General features: G+C 40.7%; 1 protein-coding gene across 1 annotated transcript in view; it reads right to left on the bottom strand.

The window, feature by feature from the left end:
* COLEC12 (collectin subfamily member 12) overlaps positions 1-23,038 on the bottom strand; it is a 351,931-nt gene that overhangs the window by 310,275 nt on the left and 18,618 nt on the right. Inside the window, 1 exon segment of the mRNA XM_029591098.1 lies at positions 6,114-6,164. Coding sequence (XP_029446958.1) covers positions 6,114-6,164 — 51 coding nt within the window.

Raw genomic sequence — 23,038 nt, 5'->3', positions numbered from 1 at the left:
TTTCCAAGCAGGATTTCCCCACTGACTGAGCATGAAAATAAGTTTGTTACCATCAAACAAGAAATTGAGAAATTACAGGATATTCAGCCAGTTTGATTCAGGAACGAGGGGTTCTCTCCCGGAGAATTGAAGTGGAAAACACCAAGGCATCTCAAAATTCAAATTCTGAACTTTCCTAAAATTATGGGGAATTACCTTTAGTAACTTTTAAGAAATACTTATTAGAATGCATACATATATCCCCAGAGGCTACTCCTCCTATTTTTTCAAATGCTCAAGTTGCTACTTCTTCAACAAAGTCCAACTTGACTCAGTTCTTGGAAATATGTGAGGTCTAAGTTATTGAGCGGGCCACATTGCTTGTACCTTTCTTCACCAAGTCAGATTTGAGTAAAGTTATATCTGCTTATTTTAGAAATATCAACGTTGCTTTTTGTGCCAAACTTTGAAAGTGTACCCTGATTTGTGCAGGTTGGCACAGGAGAGGAGAAGGCTTTTCATGCCTTAATGCAAGATACTTTGGCCTTGGGGGCAACTTTGTTGTTGCACTATTGCTGTAACTGGCTAATTTTAAAGGGGGCGCACGTGCACACATATACGTTTGTATCAGCACACAGAGGAGATATGATACAATTTTATAGCATACGCGCAAGTACGCATGTACTATTTAAAATACCCCTCCTGTGCATATGTGTGTGCGTAATCTTAAGCAGTGGCTTAAGTAAATCTTCAGCACATACTTTCACTAGGGCTTTAGCGACTTTTATGTGCCTATGCAGATAGATCTCGAAACATGTGCAAGCGAGGGAAAAAACAGTTTTTCCAGTTTTCCAATTAATCCACCAATTTGCCCAGTTGATATTGAGGTCTTCAGGACCCCTCTGGTTCTTCATCCTGCAAGCCCCTTACTTGACCCTGAACTCTCGTGCTGTGCTGAAAGCCCTAAAACTCGAGATCTCCAGACTTGCTCCTCATCAGGACCAGCAGTAAAGTTACGTGGATAACATATCGATGGGCACCATGATCAGCCTTTCTACAATTTAGCTCATTGTTCCTCCACCATCTATATCTTCCTACCCTACTTATGCTTATTTGCGGTATTTTCCACTTTATAAAAATTATTAATTTTGAAATTCAAGACTCAGACTTTCAAGTGACTTCACTTGGCCTTGGCCGTTATCTCAAACCATGCCATCTGATGATCACTGGTGCTCAGGTGGCTACCTATGTAGACATTAGAAATGTTTCCTGCACTGCAGAGACAAGTAAGGAAAATGTATATGACTCAGTTTGATGCCTTCTTTAAATTCTTGGTTAATGTTTGATAAATGATCCATATAACTCATAATCCATATATATTAACATATTCAGAAAAGCTACATAACTTCTCTGCCAACTGCTTTTTATTGCAATTTACATGCTTTAATGATTCGTATTTTATGATGGGTTATCACAGTGTTTAATTACTATTGCTGGAGAAAAGAGGATGATGATGATGCACTGGGGTATCCTGTGGTCAATACAGTGGTCAATACAGAGGATGATGATGAAGCACTGGGGTATCCTGTGGTCAATACAGTGGTCAATACAGAGGATGATGATGAAGCACTGGGGTGTCCTGTGGTCAATACAGTGGTCACATCCCTAAACAGCAGTGGTATTTTTGCATCAGGCATCCAGGAAAATATTGGGGTAATCTGCACATCATGGTGGTTACAAACCTAAAAAGCAGTGATACAACTGCACTGCATTTCCAAGAAGGCTGGGGTAACTTATATAGAGAGACCATGGCTAAAACCTGAACTTCAATGAGCATGGGAAGGCTGGATTTCTTATAACAACCTCACCAAGGGGGGTTATTCATCAAAACGCGATGTGGCCTTATCACATGCGTTAGGCCTTACCATACGCAATGACTACCGTATCGCGGCAGTTAGATTTAAATTAGGGAAAGGGACGGAGTTAGGGCAGGGTTTGGGTGAGGAAAAAATAATTGTTTCTGGTAGCGCTGCGGGTGATAATGTTTTAGACATTATCGCTGGCAGTAGCGCCAGAAATAACACCACCTTTTTCAGGGCGCTATGGGGACAATAGTATTCGGCACGGCCACAACCGTGGCGGGTGAAAACACACTGCCTCGATACGGCCGGCTGCACACTATCACCCACACCCCTTTTTTTTTTTTTTGCGCATCATCATTCTACTCTAATCATCGCGGAATGATGAATCCCCCCAGTAACTTTGGTGGCTGCGGGAATTATTATAAAACTTAATTAATAATACAGAGAAGGGGGCCTGGGTGTCAGCTTATATATTGGTTTATAAGGAGGCAAAGGTGACGATGGCATCATTGTGGCAGATTTTGGGTATACTTGGGTCAGTCATGGAGGGCAGTGGTAGAAAAAGGGGTCGAAAGGTCAGGCAAAATACTTGGGAGAAGGACCCGTGTTGGTAATGGGTTGCTTATGGTAATTTATATGAGTATCTTCCCAAAGTGGATGAATCTCACTTGGACAGATTGCCTGGCTATGTTGGTCTTTATCGGCTGTCATTCACTCTAGTACTGTGTTTTCAGCTGTTGATAGTTACATAATGAAAGGATTACATTAATTTGCATTTTTAAATTAAACTTTGTTTCTCATGCAGTTCTATAAATGCAAGGCAGAAATGTACAATAATCAGAAAAGCCAAGGGGAAAAATAGTATTTTCATCTTGGCAAAAGACACAGTATGGCATCATGCTGTAACTTCCCAGCAGTCATTCATAAGCTGTCAGCTAAAGAAAATTATGTAATATTTTGCTTATTTTTTTCCATTTTCTCCCAGAAGAAGTAATATCCAGCAATCCCTGTGCCTCATTCTCAGCAGCAGGGCCCTGAAGTGCCACAAATCAGCCAGGGCCTGGGGAAATTTGCATTCTGTACCTTCATGAAAGTTATATAAGAAGAAAAATTCACTTTGAGTCTTCCAAACACACACACAAAAAAAAAAAATAAAGGGCAGCTTTCCAAATTTGCTTGCCTTGTACAGTACCTTTTATGTAATAGAAATGTCTGATGAACGAGCAATAACAATAAGGGGGAAGTAAAAAGGAGAAATTACAATAAAGTTAACAGGATAGGACATCAATAGGGAATGGGTTAGAATCTGTGGACCCCCTAAGGAGCAGAAGCAAAGAAGCATAGGATTAACAGTTTCAATTAAAACCCTAGAGACAATGAAAGGACCCAGACTATAGGTCTGAGATTCAATTTCAAATCAAGGTTGCAGGGTAGACTTGATGGGCCATCTGGTCTTTTTCTGCCGTTTATATCTATGTATCTCTACATAAGTTTGCCTAGCAGACTTTGTGCCAGATTTACTAAGACTTTTCTCCCATTCTGTGTATATGGGAATAAAAAAAGCACATAGGCTGCACTCTTAGCCTGCAGTATTCTCTTATAAGCCAGTTGGGACCCTGAATTATTTTTTAATCAATGCCTCTAAGCAACCTTATTATATTTTATTACAACTTTAGTATATTTCACTGTTGCATACCAGTCTGTTCTCTCCTGACATATTGTAAAGAAATGTAGACCACGTCTCTCTGGGCCTCTAACAGGAGTTGCCTCTATATTGCCCTGAAGTGGGGTGTGAGTTACAACATTAGAATTCTTTCGGCTGGGAACAGAGTTCCCCTCAAGACTCTTAAGCGGACAATTCATATCTTTCCAGTCACTGCACACTTTCCAGTCACTGCATGTGTATGCACAGAGGGCTTTACATACTGGGAAATCTAGTTGGGCAATACTTTGTCAATTTGTCAATGTCAACGTCAATTTCTTTTATATACTGTATATATTACAGCTCTGAGGGGTTTATTCCGGTATTACAATATAAATAACAAAAATACATCTCCTCATTAAGTTCCTCTGCAGACAATGTACACTAACTAAAAATCTTTTCAATAAGTTCCTGGCTCATTAAATTATATTATTGTATCAGACTGAGGTTGCATCAGCCCAATTCCGAATCTGCCTTCAAGTTGCATAAGTGACCCTTTTACAACAGCCTTAGAGACAATGAAGTAAGACAAACAGGAGTCCAGCTTTCAAGACATGACCTGGATCTGCTACTCATCAGCAGATAGATCCCTGAACCAGCCAAGAGATTTCAGTTTATTCCAGTAAAAAAAATGGAATTTGTATGAAACTAGACAGTACTCCCAGTGGATAACAAACAGATGCATATGTACTAGTGTTATTACACTATGTCCTTGAAGAAGATGAGCAATACTGATTAGGAAACTTACTGTGCAGTGTTCCCTCTTACGTAAAGACATGGAAATTTGAACAGTGTTTTGCTGTTTAGTTTTAGCAGTTTATTTTGTGGCACATATTAAAGAAGATGCAATAGATCTTAGAGACCAGTATCAGGATACCCGGCTAACTTAACTAGCCGCTCTGCAGATGAATATTGGCTAACTTAGGACAGCCCTATGGCGTGAGCAGAGTTAGCCACCTAAATTAAGCGGCTAATTCTGGCCCACCCCAAAATGCCTCCCACCCACCCTCGGACCACCTCCAAATTATGTGGCTAAATTCTAGCTGCACATGGCTTCTAATATGGCCACTTTGCTGTTTAGATGGTAACTTTTCAGTTATCCCTCTACATGGCTTCTGAATATCGGCCTCCACATGAAAGTGTATTCGGTCATATGATTTGTTTAGCTAAAGTTTTAGTTTCATGGGGCTTGTTTTTTGGTAAGTATTGTAGATCTGCCAGCTTGTTTTCTGAAATGTGAGAGGATTAATGAAAAGACTTCCCTGCAGGGGAGACTGGACAAAATAAATCATCAAGAGAAAATTCATGCTGTGAAGTAGGAAAGCCGTAACTTGGCTCCCCTTTACTTATGTTCCTTCATTCTATGGTCACAATTCAGTTACAGGGTTTGTTTTGTTTCTAGCAAAGATTACTCTCTTGGAAATAATACTTAGTAGGCTTATCCGCAATCTTCTGATGTTTTATGTATTTATACATTTTATTTATTTTATTATCTATGTCTTATGTGTCTGCATCAATTTTAGTTCCGTATGTTTTGTGGTTCTATGTTTTGAGTATTTTATTATGAATCTTTTACCGTTGTATATCATCCTATTAGGTGATTAAGAAATTTTAAGAAAGATAAAAGATAAAGCTAAAATAATACTATATGTAGGTATCTCCTAAGAATAGGAAGAATAAGTTACTTCCAAATTTTGTCATTAGGTCTATTCCTTCCAAGAACATATCTATATATGCATCTATATATGCTTATCAGAACAGAATGATCACCCGACCTGCAAAATCCACCCTGAGGAGACGTGCTCTATCCACAGCGGGCCCGTCCCTCTGGAACTCCCTACCACCGGACCTCCGCCTTGAGCCGTGCCACACCACTTTTAAAGTGAAACTCAAGACTTGGCTCTTCCGGCAAGCTTTTCCAGAGAGCTAAAAGCAAGAAAAATCAATCCACACTTATTGTCTTTCAGCAACAATGTAGTGTCTATTTAACAGTGTCTATGCTGCTTCGGTTACAGTGTCTATAATGTAGTGTCTATATTGCTTCAGTTTTATATTTCCCAGTTGTTCTCTAAGTTGATCCCAGTTGTTTTATAATAGATTGTACCTTATTATAGATTACCCGTTCATTTTTTCAACATGTTCCTTGTAAATCGCCTCCCCGGCGATAGTTAACTCAGTTAAATGTGAACCGGAGTGATATGTATTGTATACAGGAACTTCCGGTATATAAAAGCTAAAAATAAATAAATAAATAAATATATATTTATTTATTAATACATATAGATATTTAGGTATAGGTATAGATATATATTGATATAGATAGATAACTTGATTATATACACAGTACAAAATCTGGCAAAAAGTAGGTCCAGAATCATGTCTGTAAACAGCCGCTGTATCTTAGACACATTTATGTAGTTCCTCAATCTGTGTTTTCTTAGCACAAAATTCGCATCTGTACAGTTCCTCTAAAGGACCTTATCACTGCTACCAGCAATGGTTCTTCTGATTTGCAACATAATATCTGAATGGTTATAAACTCAAAAAAAGTGGGGTTTCATGTTACTTACCAAACCTCTTGTAACCAAAGGATTGCTCCTCCTCTTCCTCAGCAAAGTCGTCTGTAGGGAGAGAGCTACAGTAAGTTTCACAGTGGGACAGCAGCACAGAACCTTGGTCTGAAATTCATTTCATGCTACTGCATCTTCTACATGAACTGATTTCCATGGACATCCTCCTTACATTAAGTAAGGTGTGGTGTTAAAAGTCAACACCACACCTTACTAGGACCACTAGAAGACAATTCCTTGTCTGTGGTTCGTCTGATGTTCTCAGGTTCTCACATACAGAAACTGTTCTTGAAGGTGATAATTCCACATTCAAGAACATCAGGCTGTTCCTCCAAAACAGAGGAATTCAGAAGCTCACAAAATACGAAGACATTTGTGAAAGAACCACTAGCACCCCAAGCTATAAGGTACTATAAAGGAGAATTTTCCAAACGTTACATGCAGAAAAGGAGCCTCTACTCACGTATTCTCTATTTTATAAAAGTCCAAAATACGCACATATTTTCACTTTGGCACACACATATATGCAGGTACAATGGGGCAGTCTAAGGGCGTTCCTGAATGGGGCCAAAAATTATGCAATTGTTATCTTTTCCAACTTGTGCATTTTTGCACCTGCTAATTATCTGACGTAAGTGATATTAAACATGTTTATTATGTACTAGTGACTGAGTGGGAGGTCTTGGTGAACCAGGAGGAGTTCAGGCTGAAGAACCATGAAGGTCTCAATGACATGGAGAAGAATTGGGCAAACTAGTGGACTAATTGGTTAAACTGGTAATTTCACTTACAAACGCATGTTTTAAAATGCACCAATTTTCATGTGCAAATCCTGACTTACATGAGTAAGTCCTATTTTATTTTTGCACATAAAATATATGTGCTCATATTTTTTAAATAGGTGGATTAAGTATCCGTAATCAATGTATTGAAATACATGGTTTCAATGTATTACATGTATTCACACATTGGCCTACATATGCCCTTATGTTGTGGACTAAAAATACACAGATTTTATAATATGCGCATATGTGATATGCACAGGTTATAAAATACTGTGGTAAAACTATGGTCTGCCACAATCGCACATATATGCCACAGCACGCAGGTGTTTGAGAGTTGTCCTCCCCACCTAAACTAACAAGAAAACAATTCGCTGATTGTTTAGTTAATGGCTGGGGGTACAGATTCACAATGAAGTTTTCAGCTTCCAACAAGTATAGAACACTTCATTATCTTATCACAACTTTATCAGTGTCCTCAAACGACCTCACATCACCAGCCACATTTACAGTGAGAAAAATCTTCAACGGTATTTAAAGAAATACATGGATTTAGTCTGGTTTTAGATCATTACTTTATTGTTACGGCAGAGAACAGATTCCAGAAGACCTTTGGGGCTACTTTTTCTCTTAGCATGTCAGACAAAGTGTGGATGCCCACAAAGCATTTTTAACGTGTGCTGCAGGTCACTCTCAGATTAAGACTTTAATGCCCATGTATTAACTAAGGATAACTGCAGATTTTAATGTGCATGTTAAGTCCTCTATGTATGTGCTATTTTCTTATTTAATGATATGCAGGCTATGGCTATACAAAAATAATCACACTAAACTAAGGCCATTGTACCACAGCCAGGCTATTTATTTCAACAGCAGATGTGACCTGCTCACATTAAGTGGCCCAGTGTTAAAGCAACCCCCCCCCCCCCTTAGATGAAGTCAAGGCCCATCCATTCAGTGCTCCCATTTTCGGTCTCCCCTTTCAAGGCCCATCCATCCAATGTCCTTCCTCTGATCTTTCTCCAGTCAAGGCCCAGAGACCCATCCTGTTCCACTCCATCACGCCGACCCTCAGAACTCACCCTCTCGGAACTAGCCATCAGGAGGAGACTGGCTTATCTTCTATTGGCTCAGCTTCCTTTTTCATAATGCTGTGCTATACCGTAGGATTCACATCTAACGTAAGGCTCGCCCCCAGTGGGTAGCTATGGGTAATCACAAATGAAAGACCTTACCTTTCAATCTTTATATTTAGCCAGTTAGTGAGATTTTACATGAGGAGGGTTTCCAGTATCATTCTCTATTTTGATGATGTACAGATTGTGTACCCTATTGGGACACAAGTGCAACAAGTAATTGCTAAAATAAATCATTGTTTATAAATCGCTGCATAAGTACTTATCTGACTAAGTAGTGGCAACACCCATGATAGATAGTCGGATAAGTACTGACTTATTTGGCTAGGCAGCAGTAGCAAAACTCGCCAGATAGAAGGATAAGTCAGTGTCCTTGACAGGTATAAAGAAACGTCAGTGAGAAAGATAAAGCCACTTCTGCCATGTTTTCTTTCAGGCTTTGCTGACCGCAGGATGGCTCAGAGGAGAAAGATAACAAGGGTGCAATGGGGGCGAGAGGGGATGTCAAAGGGCCTTATCAGCACAGGCCAAGTTCTCCTTGTCCAAGGAGCTGCTGAGCCTGGCCTGCCAACTCTGGATGCCCCTTCGGTAGCAGAGATGACTTCCTGCCCCAGGGCAGCAACGGCTCCTCTTCCTCTGCTTCCTTGGTCCTGCACAGCCTCTCACCACTCTGCCAGGGAGCACTCGACCACCCTCTAGCACTGCCAACGCGAACTGCCTCACCACTACCACTGCCTCCTCCTGCCGCTGCTCCTCTGGCTCCTCCGAATAGGTACCGATCTACCTGGCTATCTGGCCGGTGTGAGCTGCTTTCACATAGCCAGATAAGTCAGTACTTATCTGGGTATCTGGCATGGTTCGCCTCCAGGTAGCTGGATTATCTGGCTAAGTGAAAGCAGCTCACACCTGCCAGATAGCCAGATAGTTTGGTACTTAGCTGGGTAAGTAGCAGCAGCTGCTGCTGCTGCCGTTTACCTGCATAAAGGACAGGCGCCTGGAGAACAGTGTGTAGCTCCGCTTTTCGGGATGCCACCTCCCACTTTTTTCAGTTAAAATGTGTGTTTGGCTGATGCGAATTGCATATTTTACAGTTTTCGCTCTTTTTTTTTTTAAACTCCTGATGCAGTTGCATAATATTAGCTTACTGCATTGGGAGTTAAAAAAAAATGTAAACTCAGTGTTAAAAATGTGTGCTGGAAACCAGTGCACAGTTTTTTAATGCTCAACTTAACTGGGCCGCAAAGTGATCAGGACTCTCTTATCTGTAAGATAAACTAATAAATTAGGCATCCAGGCATTAGTAACAATCAGTGTGAAAAGAGCCATTGATGGTCCCAGAGATAGGAGAAGCATAATTAGAAAGAGCATAGAAAAGGGCCTTCCCTGGGAGGGAGATAGGAGGAAGAGCATTAATTGAGGGAAGGGAGATCACTGTAACAAGTATATTGTGGAAATGAAGGTGAAACTGATACCCTGGAAGGGGAACTGAGCTGTGGGTAAGCCATAGACAGAGATGGGAATACTACCCATTAACCTTCAGAGAAAGATTTGAGATAGTTTGGTAGGTGTCATGACGTTTATTTTAACTATGTTCTTAGAAGGGATTGAGATGCGGTTATTTTATTTTATTGTATCTATGCGGTTATTTTATTTATTTATCTATTTGAATGATTTTTGGTCTGCATTTTTAAATCACCTCAAATCGACCATAGACAAGGTAATAAAAAAATCGCCATCAATAAATAAATAAGTTCAGCTCAGTGGCAGCAGCAAAAGATATGTGTGTGTGGGGGGGGGGGGGGAAGGAGGAATAGGTTGGGGTGGGGGTCCAGTCAGATGTGTGGGATTTGATTAGGAGGATATATTACTTCAATAAGAGGCCCAGGATAATGCCTCCCCACTCTTATATTAATAGATAGGAGCTGCCTTTATTGACTAGAGGTTAAGGTTTTGTGATGGCAATTCCCATTAAAAGTCAGACAGGTGCACAGAAAAAGCAATAAATTGCAAAAAAAACAAAAACCCACAAAACAACCCACTGACATTTAATTTGCATATGCTCTTCAACTTAAGTTTTTAATTGTTTCTTATATATTAAAACTTGTTATATGGTGCAAAATATACATTTACTTTTATGTTACAAATTGCCATATCTGTGATCACTCGGTATTTCTTTGTTAGAAAAGAAACTTCTCACAGGTGGCAATCTCTCCGCACATCTTCGGTTAGAAGTGCAAGTTGTCACTTTGTATTCTGTGTCTGCCATCTCTGCTAGAAGAAAAAAATCTCTTGCAAAACTTTTATCGAAGATTACTACTGTGCAAAATTCTCATTTTTCTTTCATGTTGCAGCTTGCCACAGTTTGTGACAAGTTGTACTTCTTTGCATTAGTTTTGATTGAGTGGCTGTCATCTCTCAGGACATCTTTATACAAAGAAAAGGATCTTTTTCACAACCCACATAGTTCACAGTAGCCAGTAAATATCTCAGAGCTATTCCAGCCCAATATGGAAAGTGATCTTTCTGGTTGCACCAAAATTCCACAATATCAAAGCACTTCATTTTGGTAACTGCTCTGCTGTACCTAGAAAACAAAGCTTTTACCAAGGTATAGTCCTCAAACATGGGAATAGACTCAAACATATTTATCACTTCTAGGGTGAGTTGTTTCGCTTGACTGAGATCAAAAGCCCTGCATGCTTCAAAAAATTTGTGGCGGCTGACAGACCCACTGGGAGCCAGACAGGCAGGTTTCGATTTTAGCATTATGTTCTTCAAAAGCTGTTTGAGCTGGCATGTTGTCAGTTGTGCCACTTAATGACTTAGCTGGCATGTTGTCAGTTGTGTCACTTAATGACTTTGCCCAGCTGCCTAGATCAGCCAAGTCATCACTCTGCTTTGGCTTATCGTAACTTAAGCAGTGAGATCTGCCATTATCCTTGGTGCAAACACTTCTATTACTGCAACATCTGCTTTTACTTCTGTTGATTTACATAAATGTTACTACAGTTTCAACATATGAACTGCAACTTTGCTTACACTCATTCTCAAAAAATTCACCTAATCCTGCACGTGATTTCAATGGAAACGGACGGCTTCAAGCCAGCTGTTCCATCATGTGATTTCCAGTGATGGTGGAATTCTCATCGCTTTCCCTTTCTCCTTCTATGATTGATTGCTGGACTTATGCTTTGCAGGCAGGGCAGGCAGCAAACATACCTTTCTCAGCAATGACTAGTTCATTCAGTTTTCCAAATGCTTTTCTCCAAATATTTTCCATCAAGTTAAGCAGATGTATAATGCTTGTCCTGTGCACTGCACTTAGAAAATGGGGCTTTTAGAATTTGTCCAGAGGTTTTGGCCATATTTGCTTTGTGTTGTAGGTAACAAAAGCGATTATTTTGTCAGAAGGAATTTTGTACTTCTGTACCATTTCCACTACTGCCTGGCTCACAGATTTAATATCCACAATCTACAAACGCAAGCACACGCACATATATTCAATAAGCAAACCCTTTTATTCCATGTATCCTTCTTTTTCTCAGTTTAATGCTTTTTTGAAAAGCACAGAGCTCTGCCAAGATATTTAGCATGCAGTGCCCTCCTGGGTCAGTAATAGTCTTGTTGGCTCCTGGATGAAGTCTTAAATATTGGTTTAGAATTTCTTTCAGATCACCCACATGTCTTTTTGACCCCACAGCAGCAGCTGCACCAGCAAAATTCAGCACTGAGCCTGCAAACCCTCCCATGCTGAAAGGTCCTGAGTTGGCCACACCCCCTACGTCCACACAGGCTTCCAATTACCATGGAAACCTATGATAGGGGTGGGGCCATTGCAGGGCCTGTCGGAGAAGAAGGGCTCACAGGCTCAGTGCTGAATTTTGTTGGTGTTGTTGCTGTGAGGTCAGGAGCAGTTGCGGCCTGCAACTCTGAGGTCAGGATGGGACACGGGGAGAGGGAAGGATCTGGCCGGGTGGGGAGTGTTCTGAGTCTCTAGCTCATGGGGATGGGGATGGGTGCTCCAGTATTAAATTTGGCCCTGTTTATCACAGGTCGCACATAGGTTTGCATAGTATTTTATAACCTGTGTATATGATATATGTGCATTCTATAAAACATGCATATCTTTACCCCTCAACATTACACACATATGTAGGCTTATGCATGAATACATGCGATGCATTGAAAATGAGTATTTTAGTGCATTGAACACGCATATTTTGCCTACCTATTTTAAAAATATACACCGTATATTTTACACATGAAAGTAAAGTAGAACTTACTCTTGTATATAGGGATTTACGCACTTAAGTCGGCTAATTTTAAAACGTGTACATCAAGAAAATTACCAGTTTAACCAATTAGTCCACCAGTTCTCCCAGTCACTCTCCAGGTCATTGACACCTTCCTGGTGCTTCAGCCTGAACTTTCCCCAGTCAGGGCTTAATTTGTAGACAAAAAGGAAGTGGAAATGTGAACGGGGATGAGATGGGCAGTGACGGGATCATGTGTGACCAGGTGTGAATTCTCTCTCTCACATACATACATAGCCGAATACGTTCTTTACACGCTTAACATGCTCGATGACCATTGGTAGGAAAAAGATGGCTGGGGATAAGGGATTCTCTGTCCTGGTGATCCAGCTCCACCCTTCATAAAATCCTCAGTGGATCTTGTTCCTCCTCCCCCCACTTTTCCTAAAGCCCCTAAGTCTAATTCCCTATCTGTGGTGATCCTTCAGCCCCTCCTTTTCCTAGAAAATCACCCTCTCCAGCAACTCTCCTCCTCTCTCTCCTTGGGGGACAGGAGCAGCAGTCTGATGTGCACTGTCCGCTGTCCTCAGTCTGCTTGTGCAGGGGCTGTTGAATCTGGAATTCAAAAGCATGGCCTGCTCTTTGCCACCTTGGGGACAGAAAGAAGGGAGCAATGCCACATGCCCTCTTCACTCTCTTCCTCCCCAAACATACCCAGTCCTCTCTCCTCCTCTCCTTCACTTTTTAAACCCTCCCTCCAGTCACTTCACTCGCAGACTGTCCCCTGCTTTGATCACCTCATTCACATTTCATAGTTCTTCGAATCTCTACACCTACAGCACCTTTGTTCCCCACACTTCCCCCCTTTGTCCCACATAATCTATAGCCTCTCCGATCCCTTCACTCACTCTTTTGCCACCCCACTTCCCATCACCCACTCTCCTTTCCCTCCTTCCGATCCCGTCACTCTACTCCCCCTATCCCACATCCTTTCATTCACTTTCTTGGCCCTTTCACCCTCAACCGGTGTGGTCACGAGCAGCAGAGGTGGTAGGGCCTAAGATGAAGGCATGTTAAGCATGAAGCCAACACACCCAGGAGGGCAGAAGCAGTGGGGCTGACAGGCATTCACTCTGTGTCTTTTGTTTTGGGGGGTTTTTTTCACTTTGGTCAATGGTTGCTGTCCCCCGCAGTCTCCAAAATTGTGCTAGAAAATTGCACAAAAATCAAAGCTATGTGGCTGCCCAGCTCCAGTACTCTCTATTCTTCTCTGCTTCTTCCAAGCACTTGGGGGCCATAATTAATCCATGCAACTACTGGCTCCATTCTGTTTCCTCAGTAGAACCAGAATTGATATACACTGCTGGCTCTGCTCCACTTTCTCGGGTCCCAGACAAAAAGTGGCAGAATGCCATTTTGGGTCATTCTGCCAGAAATTAAGCCCTCGGTACCGAACACAAAGGGGCTGACTTAGCACACGTCTGAAAGTTGAGAGCAGTAGGGCCATTCGGCCAGGTCAGGGTTGAAGGTTTGACAATTAGCACTGCTGCTCACAGTTTCAAGTCCAATCTTTTTTTTGTGTGTCTGTTCTTTACTGTGTAGTGCCTGCTTCAGTATGTTCCCTGCAATATAAGAGAAGTAGTAGGGCGGAAGGGGAACAAGAGGGGAGGGGATTAGGGAGCAGCGTAGCTGTTCTCTGTGTGCTCCAGACTCACTCCCTCTCCTTCTCTTTCCTGCAGCCTGGAGGGCAGGGAGCAGAGCATCCCTGCTGCTCAACCTCTTAAGCCTGAAAAGAAGTGATGAACTGCATTCCTGGCCATTCCCCCCACAAATTAAGCCCTGCCCCGAAGTTCACCCAGACCTCTCACCCAGTCAGTAGTACACAATAAACATGTTTAATTTCACTTCCGCCAGCAGGGGTGTAAAATTACTCAGGTAAGTCAGAAAATGTGCGTAAGTGCGTAAGTGTTGGACCCACCCTAGAATGCTCCTAGACCACCTTTTATTTTTTACACACGTATGTACGTATGTACGTATGCATGCATGCATGTGAAAGTGAAAATATGCACGTATTTTTTACTTTTATAAAATACAGACTACACAAGCAGAGGTTGCGTACACATGTATATGCTCATTTTTACCTATCTGCTGCTCTCATAGAATGTTCCCTTTGGGCAAGTGTAAATTCTGCTGCCAGTGTTGGCAAACATGGTGTGACAATTTCATTATCTGACATATGTGCAAGGTCAAATCACCATTCAATAACGTTAAACCTTATAAATATTGCCCGGAAGTCTTGAAGGTGCCTGTTGAGTCAATTAGGCCTGCTACTAAGAAAGTTTGTGTCATGTGACCTGCATGAAGACATTTTGGAAAATGCTTAAGACGTTTTAATTTCAGCATGTGTTTGCTTTTCATGTTATTGGCAACACTGTTATTAAAATAAAGGCTTCAGTATTTGACAGCCTATTTGTTGGTGTCTTATCTTGTATGCAATTTGTTTTGTGACTGTTTTGTTCTGAACGCCGTCTAGAGCTGTGGATTTAGGGAGCACATAGATTTTTTAATAAATAAATTATTTACCTGGGAAGAAGCATAGTGGGATGGAGGAAGCAGCATTAGGAGCTGAACTGACAATGCATAGTCTCAATCTAACCCAGGGTCTGGAACAACCGCAGGGGGTAGAAGTGAGCAGGGCTAATTTGCTGGTGTCCTATGTTTCGGAATTTGATTTTAATTTGCTTTTCTGACATAAAGATATTCCTTTCTTGGGTCAAAAATTTGGGTTTTTCCAGATGTCTTTCTAGTAGCTCAGACTAGAAGGAAACAATTCTTAATAATGTACCAGGAAATTATTGCTCTAGGCACTAGTTGTTTTACGTTACCTGATCAGATATCTGGGGTTACATATATATTTATTGACCCATAGTAATTTAGATCTTTCATTAATGGGAAGATTTCTTTCAATTAGACTGTGGAGAGTGTGTAACAGGATAGATGCAATCCCACTTTATCAACTAGATTGTGTTCATAATTGGCGATCCTATAAATTACTTTTTTCTTTCCTTGCTTTCTTAACTATAATGCTTATGAGTTCCTTACAGTTCCTCTTTCTCTCTTTTGTGGGCTAAGAGGAAAAATAGGCTGGATGTAATTTCTATTTCTCTATATTTAGAAACATAAAAACACAATGTCAGAAAAAGACAATACAGCGTATCCACACCAACTGCTCAGCTCTTACAAACCCTAACACAGATCCCCTGTGCTAAGCTAATGCTTTTTTGAAGTCATATATTGCCCTTGTCTCCACCACATCCACTGGCAGATGGTTTCAAGCATCCACCAACCTTTCTGTAAAGAATTATTTCCTTAGATTACTCCTGAGTAACCTTCTTTCATCCTAATCCCATGACGCCTTGTTCCAAACTACCTTTCTGTTGAAAGAGGCCCACCTCCTGTGCATTAATACTGTGGAGGTATTTAAATGTCTCAAAGAAACATAGAAACGTGATGGCAGAAAAAGATTTAATCTGCTCATCTATCCATCTGTCATATTTCCTTTATTCCATCTTTCCTGTAGGGCATGCATGTTTAGATCTTTAATATTGTCCTCATATGCTTTACAACAAAGACCACTGACTATTTAGTAGTCACCATCTGGACTGACTCCATCATTCTTATTTCATGTTTATTTCCAACTCAGTTTACTTCTTTTATTTCCAATTAAAGATTTTCTTTATTAATATTTTGTTAGAAAATAATAAACACCAATAAAAAATAATATAAAATCTTATTGGCTACACTTTCAAGCACAAATAGTAACAATGCATGTACCTTCTCCACTTTTCAATATTTTATGATTTTTATTTGGAAATTATCGACATATCAAGGATATCAATAAAAATCATGAAACTCTGCCAAAAATTTAGAATCCATGGACATCCACAAACTCTGTGATAATAAAAGTAGCCACATTCATGAAACCATATGGAAGCATGGACTCTTATACCAATTGATTGCAATTCTACCATGCAAATGGACTTTGCATCTATAATATAGACATTACTCAATAGCAAGTATTGCGTGTATCTTGGAAATAAAGTTAGTAGACCCTAGATCATTAACAATGACCACCAATACTGAGGTGTTCCAAAATGGTTTAGCATATATTTACTGTAAGTAATATGCCTGAAACTGCTTCATTAAAGTTTGATTATGCTGATGTTATAGCACTCTCTGTCCAATGCCATGTCTTTGACAGAGGAAAAAATTTTAAAATCTGACCTGAACATCATGGGTCAATATTTCCTGAAATGGTGACTTAGGCCAAAGATAGACAATTCAGTACTTAACGAGTTCCATATGGACAAAACATGGTCCATACTCCACTCAATGTTGTATTTGCTGTAAAATAAAAAATATGCCAGAAATTTTTCACAAAGTAGCTGGGCATAACTTTAGATTGTTCACTAAATTTTAGAAAATACCTCAAAGGCATGTCTTCAAAAGTTAAATCACAAATTATTATACAAAAATTAGTCAGTACAAGTTGGGGAGTAACAAATGAAGTCCTTCAGATTTCTACCTTAGCTCTTGTATACCTAATGTCAAGGTACTGTGAAAGAGTATGTGAAGATAGCCATTATTCACAACCAACTAAACCATGCTATACTAATAGTGACTGGAATACTTAAGACAATACTACTGCCAGTTGCCTGTTCTCTCTGATCTTGTGCTACCATGTTTTAGGTGCAAATTGACCGCATATCAAGAACTTTGACAAATAGAGTTGGTATTCTGAAGTGTAATAGAGTTGGTTACAGCAGCCAATTAGACTTTTATTTTTTCATTCACATTTGTTTATTATGAGATTGTTATTTTTATTTTTGGATTTTAAATTGGGCTTTTTTTTGTTATGTGATTATATATTTGTATTGTTGGGTTTTAATTCACTGTTTTTGTACACCACTTTGGGTGTCCATTTGTGGGTAAGTGATATAGAAATATTTTAAGTAAAATACATAGATAAATAAATAAACAGAATTAAATCTTGACCTGTCAATTTGCCAGAATCAATAACATCCTTGTGAAGCAGTCACAATTATGTAATGCATTCTGGGTGTGTGTTCCCAGCATGTCTTCTTGGCTTCAGATTCATGAAAAAGATGGAAAGACAAGGAAAGTAGGTATGAAGCTATATAGAAAGAGAGACAACAAGACAAGGAAAAATGTCTGGAGGGCTATGATCACAAATGCTCATAATATAGGCAATAAAATTCCTTACTCGCCAGCCCTGATGATTGAGATGGATCAAGATATTGTTGCTATTACAGGGACATGATTTAATGAGTTCCATTGGGTATACCGGGTAATAATCTGGTCAGGAAGGATAAGAAATTAGGACAATAGGAAGGAGTAGCATTTTATGTAAGAATATTAAAGCAAATGAAATTTAGGGAGTATGGAGAAAAGAGGGGGGGAGGGGTGCTATGGGTCATCTTTGAAATGAGATGGCTGAAATTGGTCAAAGATGGCCAAGTGTCTAAAGAAAAAGGATTCTTTGCAGGACCTGAAATATCTGGTAACCACGTTTAGAATTTGCAGGTGTGCATCACACATTACTTGAGTCAGGGAATAAAAAATATTTCCTGCTCTGATAGACTTCTTCTCTTTCATAAGGTGACATAAGTGTTTCATGTATGCAATCTATTGCACTTATCATGTGCAAACTACCTGAATCAACTAATAGTAAGCAGGTTATGAAAAAGAACAAATTTAGGTTTAAGTATGCAAATGCAAGAAATCTAAAAAATAAGATAGGAGAGTTAGAGTGTAAGGATCTAGATGAAAATATTGACATAACAAGTATTTCAGAGACTTGGTGGAAAAAGGCACATGGTAATTCCAAGGTACAAATATATCGAAATGACAGAGCAGATCAAACTGGTAGTGAGTTGGCAATATATATTTAAGGAATCCATAGAGTCTAGTATGGTACCAATCCTGCAGGAAACTGGAATCTTATGCATAAAAATACCATGTGTGAAGGGGAAGAAGAGTATAGCAGTGGGGTTTTTCCTCCATCCACCTAACCAGGATAGTGAAACAGATTGTGAAATGTTAATGGAGATTGGACGGGCTAACAAACGTGGACACATAATAATAATGGGAGATTTTAATTACTCCAATACCAACTGGGTAAATATCTCATCAGAACATGTCAGGAAGGTTAAGCTCCTTGAAACCATAAATAATTGCTTCATGGGACAATGGGTCCTAGAATTAATGGGGGTGAGGAGCAGGATTTGGTGCCAAAAGTCATGATGGTAAAAGTCCTTGGAAATAGTGACCATAATTTGAAATAAACATTGAAGGTAGAATAAGTAAAACTACTGCGGTAACACATGACCTTAAAAAGGTTGACTAATAAAATAAAGAAACTAGTTAGAAAGAAGCTAAAAGAGCAGTTACAAGACTTAAAAGTCTGCTTGAGGCATGGGGACCATTTAAATGCCTTAGAAAACAATGTCCATCCAGTCCCTGATGCAGAGAGAAGTCTTGAAACACTGATTCAGTGTCGCTTTTATTTTTCTCAACAGTCAAGTGAATGCAGCTACCTGTTTTTCAGCATTTAAGAGATAAGGGATACATTTATATTGGGGCACTTTTAAATTCAACAACATTTACAAAAATAAAAAAAGTTAAGACTGGTGATTATACTTAGAGATGTTTCAACAGCACAAAAACAATGGGCCCAATATTCAGAGCTACCCGGATAAGTATCTTAGCTGGATATAACATATCCGGCTAAGTTACAAGGGATATTCAACAGCAATATCCATGTACAATTTGCTACTTAGCTGGATACGTTATATTCGGCTAAGTTAGACCTGCTCTATGGCAAGTCTAATGTAGCCATTTAACTTAACTGGCTAAGAGTAAATATCGGTACTTATCCAGTTAGGATAACCAAATAAGTAGTGTCACCTCGATCCGCCCACTGACCGCCCACAAAATTCTCCACAAAGTGATTTATCCAGCTACCTAGCAGCTACCTAGCAGCCGCTGAATATAGGAATGAGTCCAACTTATCTGGCTATCAATTGCTGAATGTGCTTTGAATATTGGGTCCAATAACTGCATTATTAATGTTAGTTATATGATGGCCTACAACTGTAGAAGAGCATTGATTGTTCAGAGAAAGATCTTTATTTATTATTTATATCCTACTCTACATTTTTTTTTGTATTACAGATACTGTTTAAAAGTACCATCTTGGAAGCCCAAATAAAATGTATTCCACAAATTTTAAAAAGTACAAAGAAGAATAAGCATCTGCTACAATGGTTAAGCTATGTAGTCTTAGGGTTTGTCACTTCTTACTTCTGGGAGTGAGCAACAGGAAATGGATATCCCCACTGGGATCTGCCAGGTATGTCCAAATAACCTGGACTGACCCCTGACATAGACAGAATGTAGGGCTCAATGGACAATTGTTCTAACCTAGCATGGCACTTCTTATGAATTACAATAAAAAAGGACTAAAGATTTAATGAATGGTCAGACAACAGGTATAATGGTCAGAGCATAGAGGTGGAAGCCTAGCAAAGAGTCTTTTCACTGTATACTACGAACAAGTTCATTAACTACATTGTCCTCAAGCTGTCATCACGTCTTCATGGCAAGAACATTGCAAACATAAGAATTATCCATGATATCTCTATTGGGCTCTAAACATAATAGACATTACTATTATTAAAGTGCGTGTGCCAGGTACCAGTCTGATGGCTCAGTGGCAATATTGTTCACTGTTGTATCTTTCTTTCCAACAGACCTGGGTTTGATTTTCAACCCTGACTCCTACTTCTCTGGCTAGCAGAGGCTGAAGATGCTTTGGTGTAACTGTTCACAGCTACTGGAAGGAAGGTAGGGAGTCCCAAAAATGACCAGGCTCAGCATGTTAGCATAACAGACACTAAAGGGAGCAACAGTCTGCCGTTTGTGACCAAGGGCTGTTGATGTGATAGCTCAGCAAGATACAAGGAGTAAATGAATTAAAATGGAAAAAGTTTTTTGGGGCAGTTGCAAATTAAGGATTTTGATGCCATTTTCTCAACAGAGGTTAGTTCTGATTGAGCTGGAAACTCCAGGGAGCAAAAATAAACTGGTGAACAAAATAACTCCAAAGCAAAGCACTGAAATGGATAAAAGTTTGCATAGCATGGAAATCTGCTTGTTAAAAAAAATAGGTTATTTATTTGCAACAAAAACAATCGCTAATGTTATATATATAATGCATGCACATTGCATATCTCTGTAGTTTTGTGCACAGATAGATTTTTTTTCTTTGTAAATGGTTGTTGGAGGGTAATAATGTATCTTTTAGCACAATAGATGTGCACACTTAATGTCTATGCCATTTATTTTATTTATTTATCTAATTCGGTTCATAAGTTGCTTGATCATTACAAGATGTGCCAAGGGAGAAACAGCAATAAAAACAGCATCACAATGGCTGCAGAAATATATAGTAAACATACAAGCTAGGAAAACTTTTCTCAATTTTAGTGTTATAGTATTTTAGGTACCGGTAGTTTGTCCCTGACGATGGGTTCATTTTAGAACGAAAATGTTGAACATGAGATTTGAATAAATGTTTATTTAGTATTAGATTTGTCTTGCATTGTTTGTTATAACCTTTACTTATTTCTTCTGCTGCCTGGGACCTCAGCAGATTGTTTGATGGCTGTACCCCTTTAAAGCTTCAATCTTTGCTACTCCTGGAGGCAAGTGACAGATTTAGGTTTTTGCTGCCCCCTAGGTACCATTGGTGCTATCACTCCCCCCCCCCCTCCCCACCATCACCAGACCTCCCTACACATGACAGCCCTGTACCATTTTTAAGGCCTTCCAAGCTCCCCAACTCTATAGTTGTATTTTAATTCTAAGTTAACTTTTTCCCTCTGTCTTTCCATCTCCCAAGTTCCACTCCCCTGTTTGATTGTAACTTTTTGCTCCTTCTTGTTATTGTCAATTGTTACGACACTATGGGGTAGATTTTTAAAAACTGCGCGATCATGTACTTTTGTTTGCGCAGCAGGCACAAACAAAAGTACGCTGGATTTTATAAGATACGCGCGTAGCTGCCGATTTTGGGCAGCCAGCGCGCGCCGAGCCGCGCAGCCGGCTGCCGAAATCGGAGCGGCCTCGGAGGGAACTCTCTTTCGCCCTCCCCTCACCTTCCCCTCCCTTCCTCTACCTAACCCACCCCCCCGGCCCTATCTAAACCCCCCCCATCTTTATCCATGGATTTACGCCTCCCAGAGGGAGACGTAAATCCATGCGCGCCAGCGGGCTGCAGGCGCGCCGAGACCCGACCCGGGGGCGGTTCCGGAGGGCGTGGCCACGCCCCCTGAACACCCCGGGCCGAAACCACACCCCCGGGCCCGCCCCCGAAACGCCGCGCCCCGCCCCCAAAACGCAGCGTCGTTCGGCCCCCGCCCCCGACACGCCCCCTTCCGAAAACCCCGGGACCTACGCGCGTCCCGGGGCTCTGCGCACGCCAGCGGCCTATACAAAATAGGCGCGCCGGCGCGCAAGGCCCTGCTCGCGTAAATCCGGGCGGATTTACGCGAGCAGGGCTTTTAAAATCCGCCCGAATGTTTTTCTGTAAACCGATATGATATGACCGATGTCATGAATGTCGGTATAAAAAAAGCATTAAATAAATAAATAAATAGATAAATAGATAAATAAATAAATGACAGAAAGGGAGGGGCTGAATTAAGGAGTAGAGCAGCTTTTCCTTGCTCTGCTGTCTGCTCCAACCTCGCCCTCTCTTCTTCTGTTCTCTGCATGCTGCCTGGGAGGGCAGGGGAGAGAATAGGAAAGAAAAGGCTGTTCTCTGCAGGGTGAAATTAAAAAAGCTGAGAGGCAATAAATCTTACACCGGCTTGCTGCACCCAGATTTTTGCTGCCCTAGGCACAGGCCTAGTGTGCCATAGCCTTTGTCTGATACATGACTTAACCTACAATGACGTACCATGATCCCATACATTATTCCTATAATGAAGACTGATTATTGTGCAGGTGGAGTTGGTGGTTCAGCTTTTAGCTTGGTTCCCTATAGGAAGACAGGCTTTATAAACCTACCTGGGAAATCTCCAGATTTGGCCCAGAGACTCCAGAATTCTAAAGGAACTGTCGAGTCTCGGGCAAACCTCAGAAAACTCCGGGTGCTGCTGCAGAAACAGACCCTGGGAGAAAAAGTCGCCGGGCACACGGCCAGGAGGAGATCTGTTAGGCCAGCACAGCTGGAAGAAGGAGGGTGTGTGGGCCCTGTGCTGGAAAGAAGAGACTCATTGAGCTGCCAATGCAAGGAGAAGGAGCGTGCGCCCATGCTGGCATGAAGATGGGCTGTGCCTGCACACGCATAGAAAAAGGATCATGCTTTCCCCACCCTTACCCCCTCACCTGAACATCGGGCACATGGCTGCAAGGAGGAGGAGCTTGGGCCCCCATGCTGGAACAGAGATGAGATGTGCAGAAGGAGAAGGAGCATACCCCATCTGTGAATGAGGAAGAAATTCATGGGCCCTCAGCTGCAAAGAGGGAGAACAACATAGGCCCCCATGACAGATGGAAAAAGGAGCAGATCCATTGGGCCTATGTAGGGGAAGAAGTTTATTTATTATTTATTTATTCGCTTTTATATATTGACATTCGTGGGTACATCATGCCGGTTTACAATAAGT

The sequence above is a fragment of the Rhinatrema bivittatum genome, chromosome 2, assembly GCF_901001135.1.
Source record: "Rhinatrema bivittatum chromosome 2, aRhiBiv1.1, whole genome shotgun sequence".
Lineage (NCBI taxonomy): Eukaryota > Metazoa > Chordata > Amphibia > Gymnophiona > Rhinatrematidae > Rhinatrema > Rhinatrema bivittatum.
Note: the sequence above shows the minus strand (reverse complement) of the source record. Positions and strands in the feature narration are given on the sequence as shown.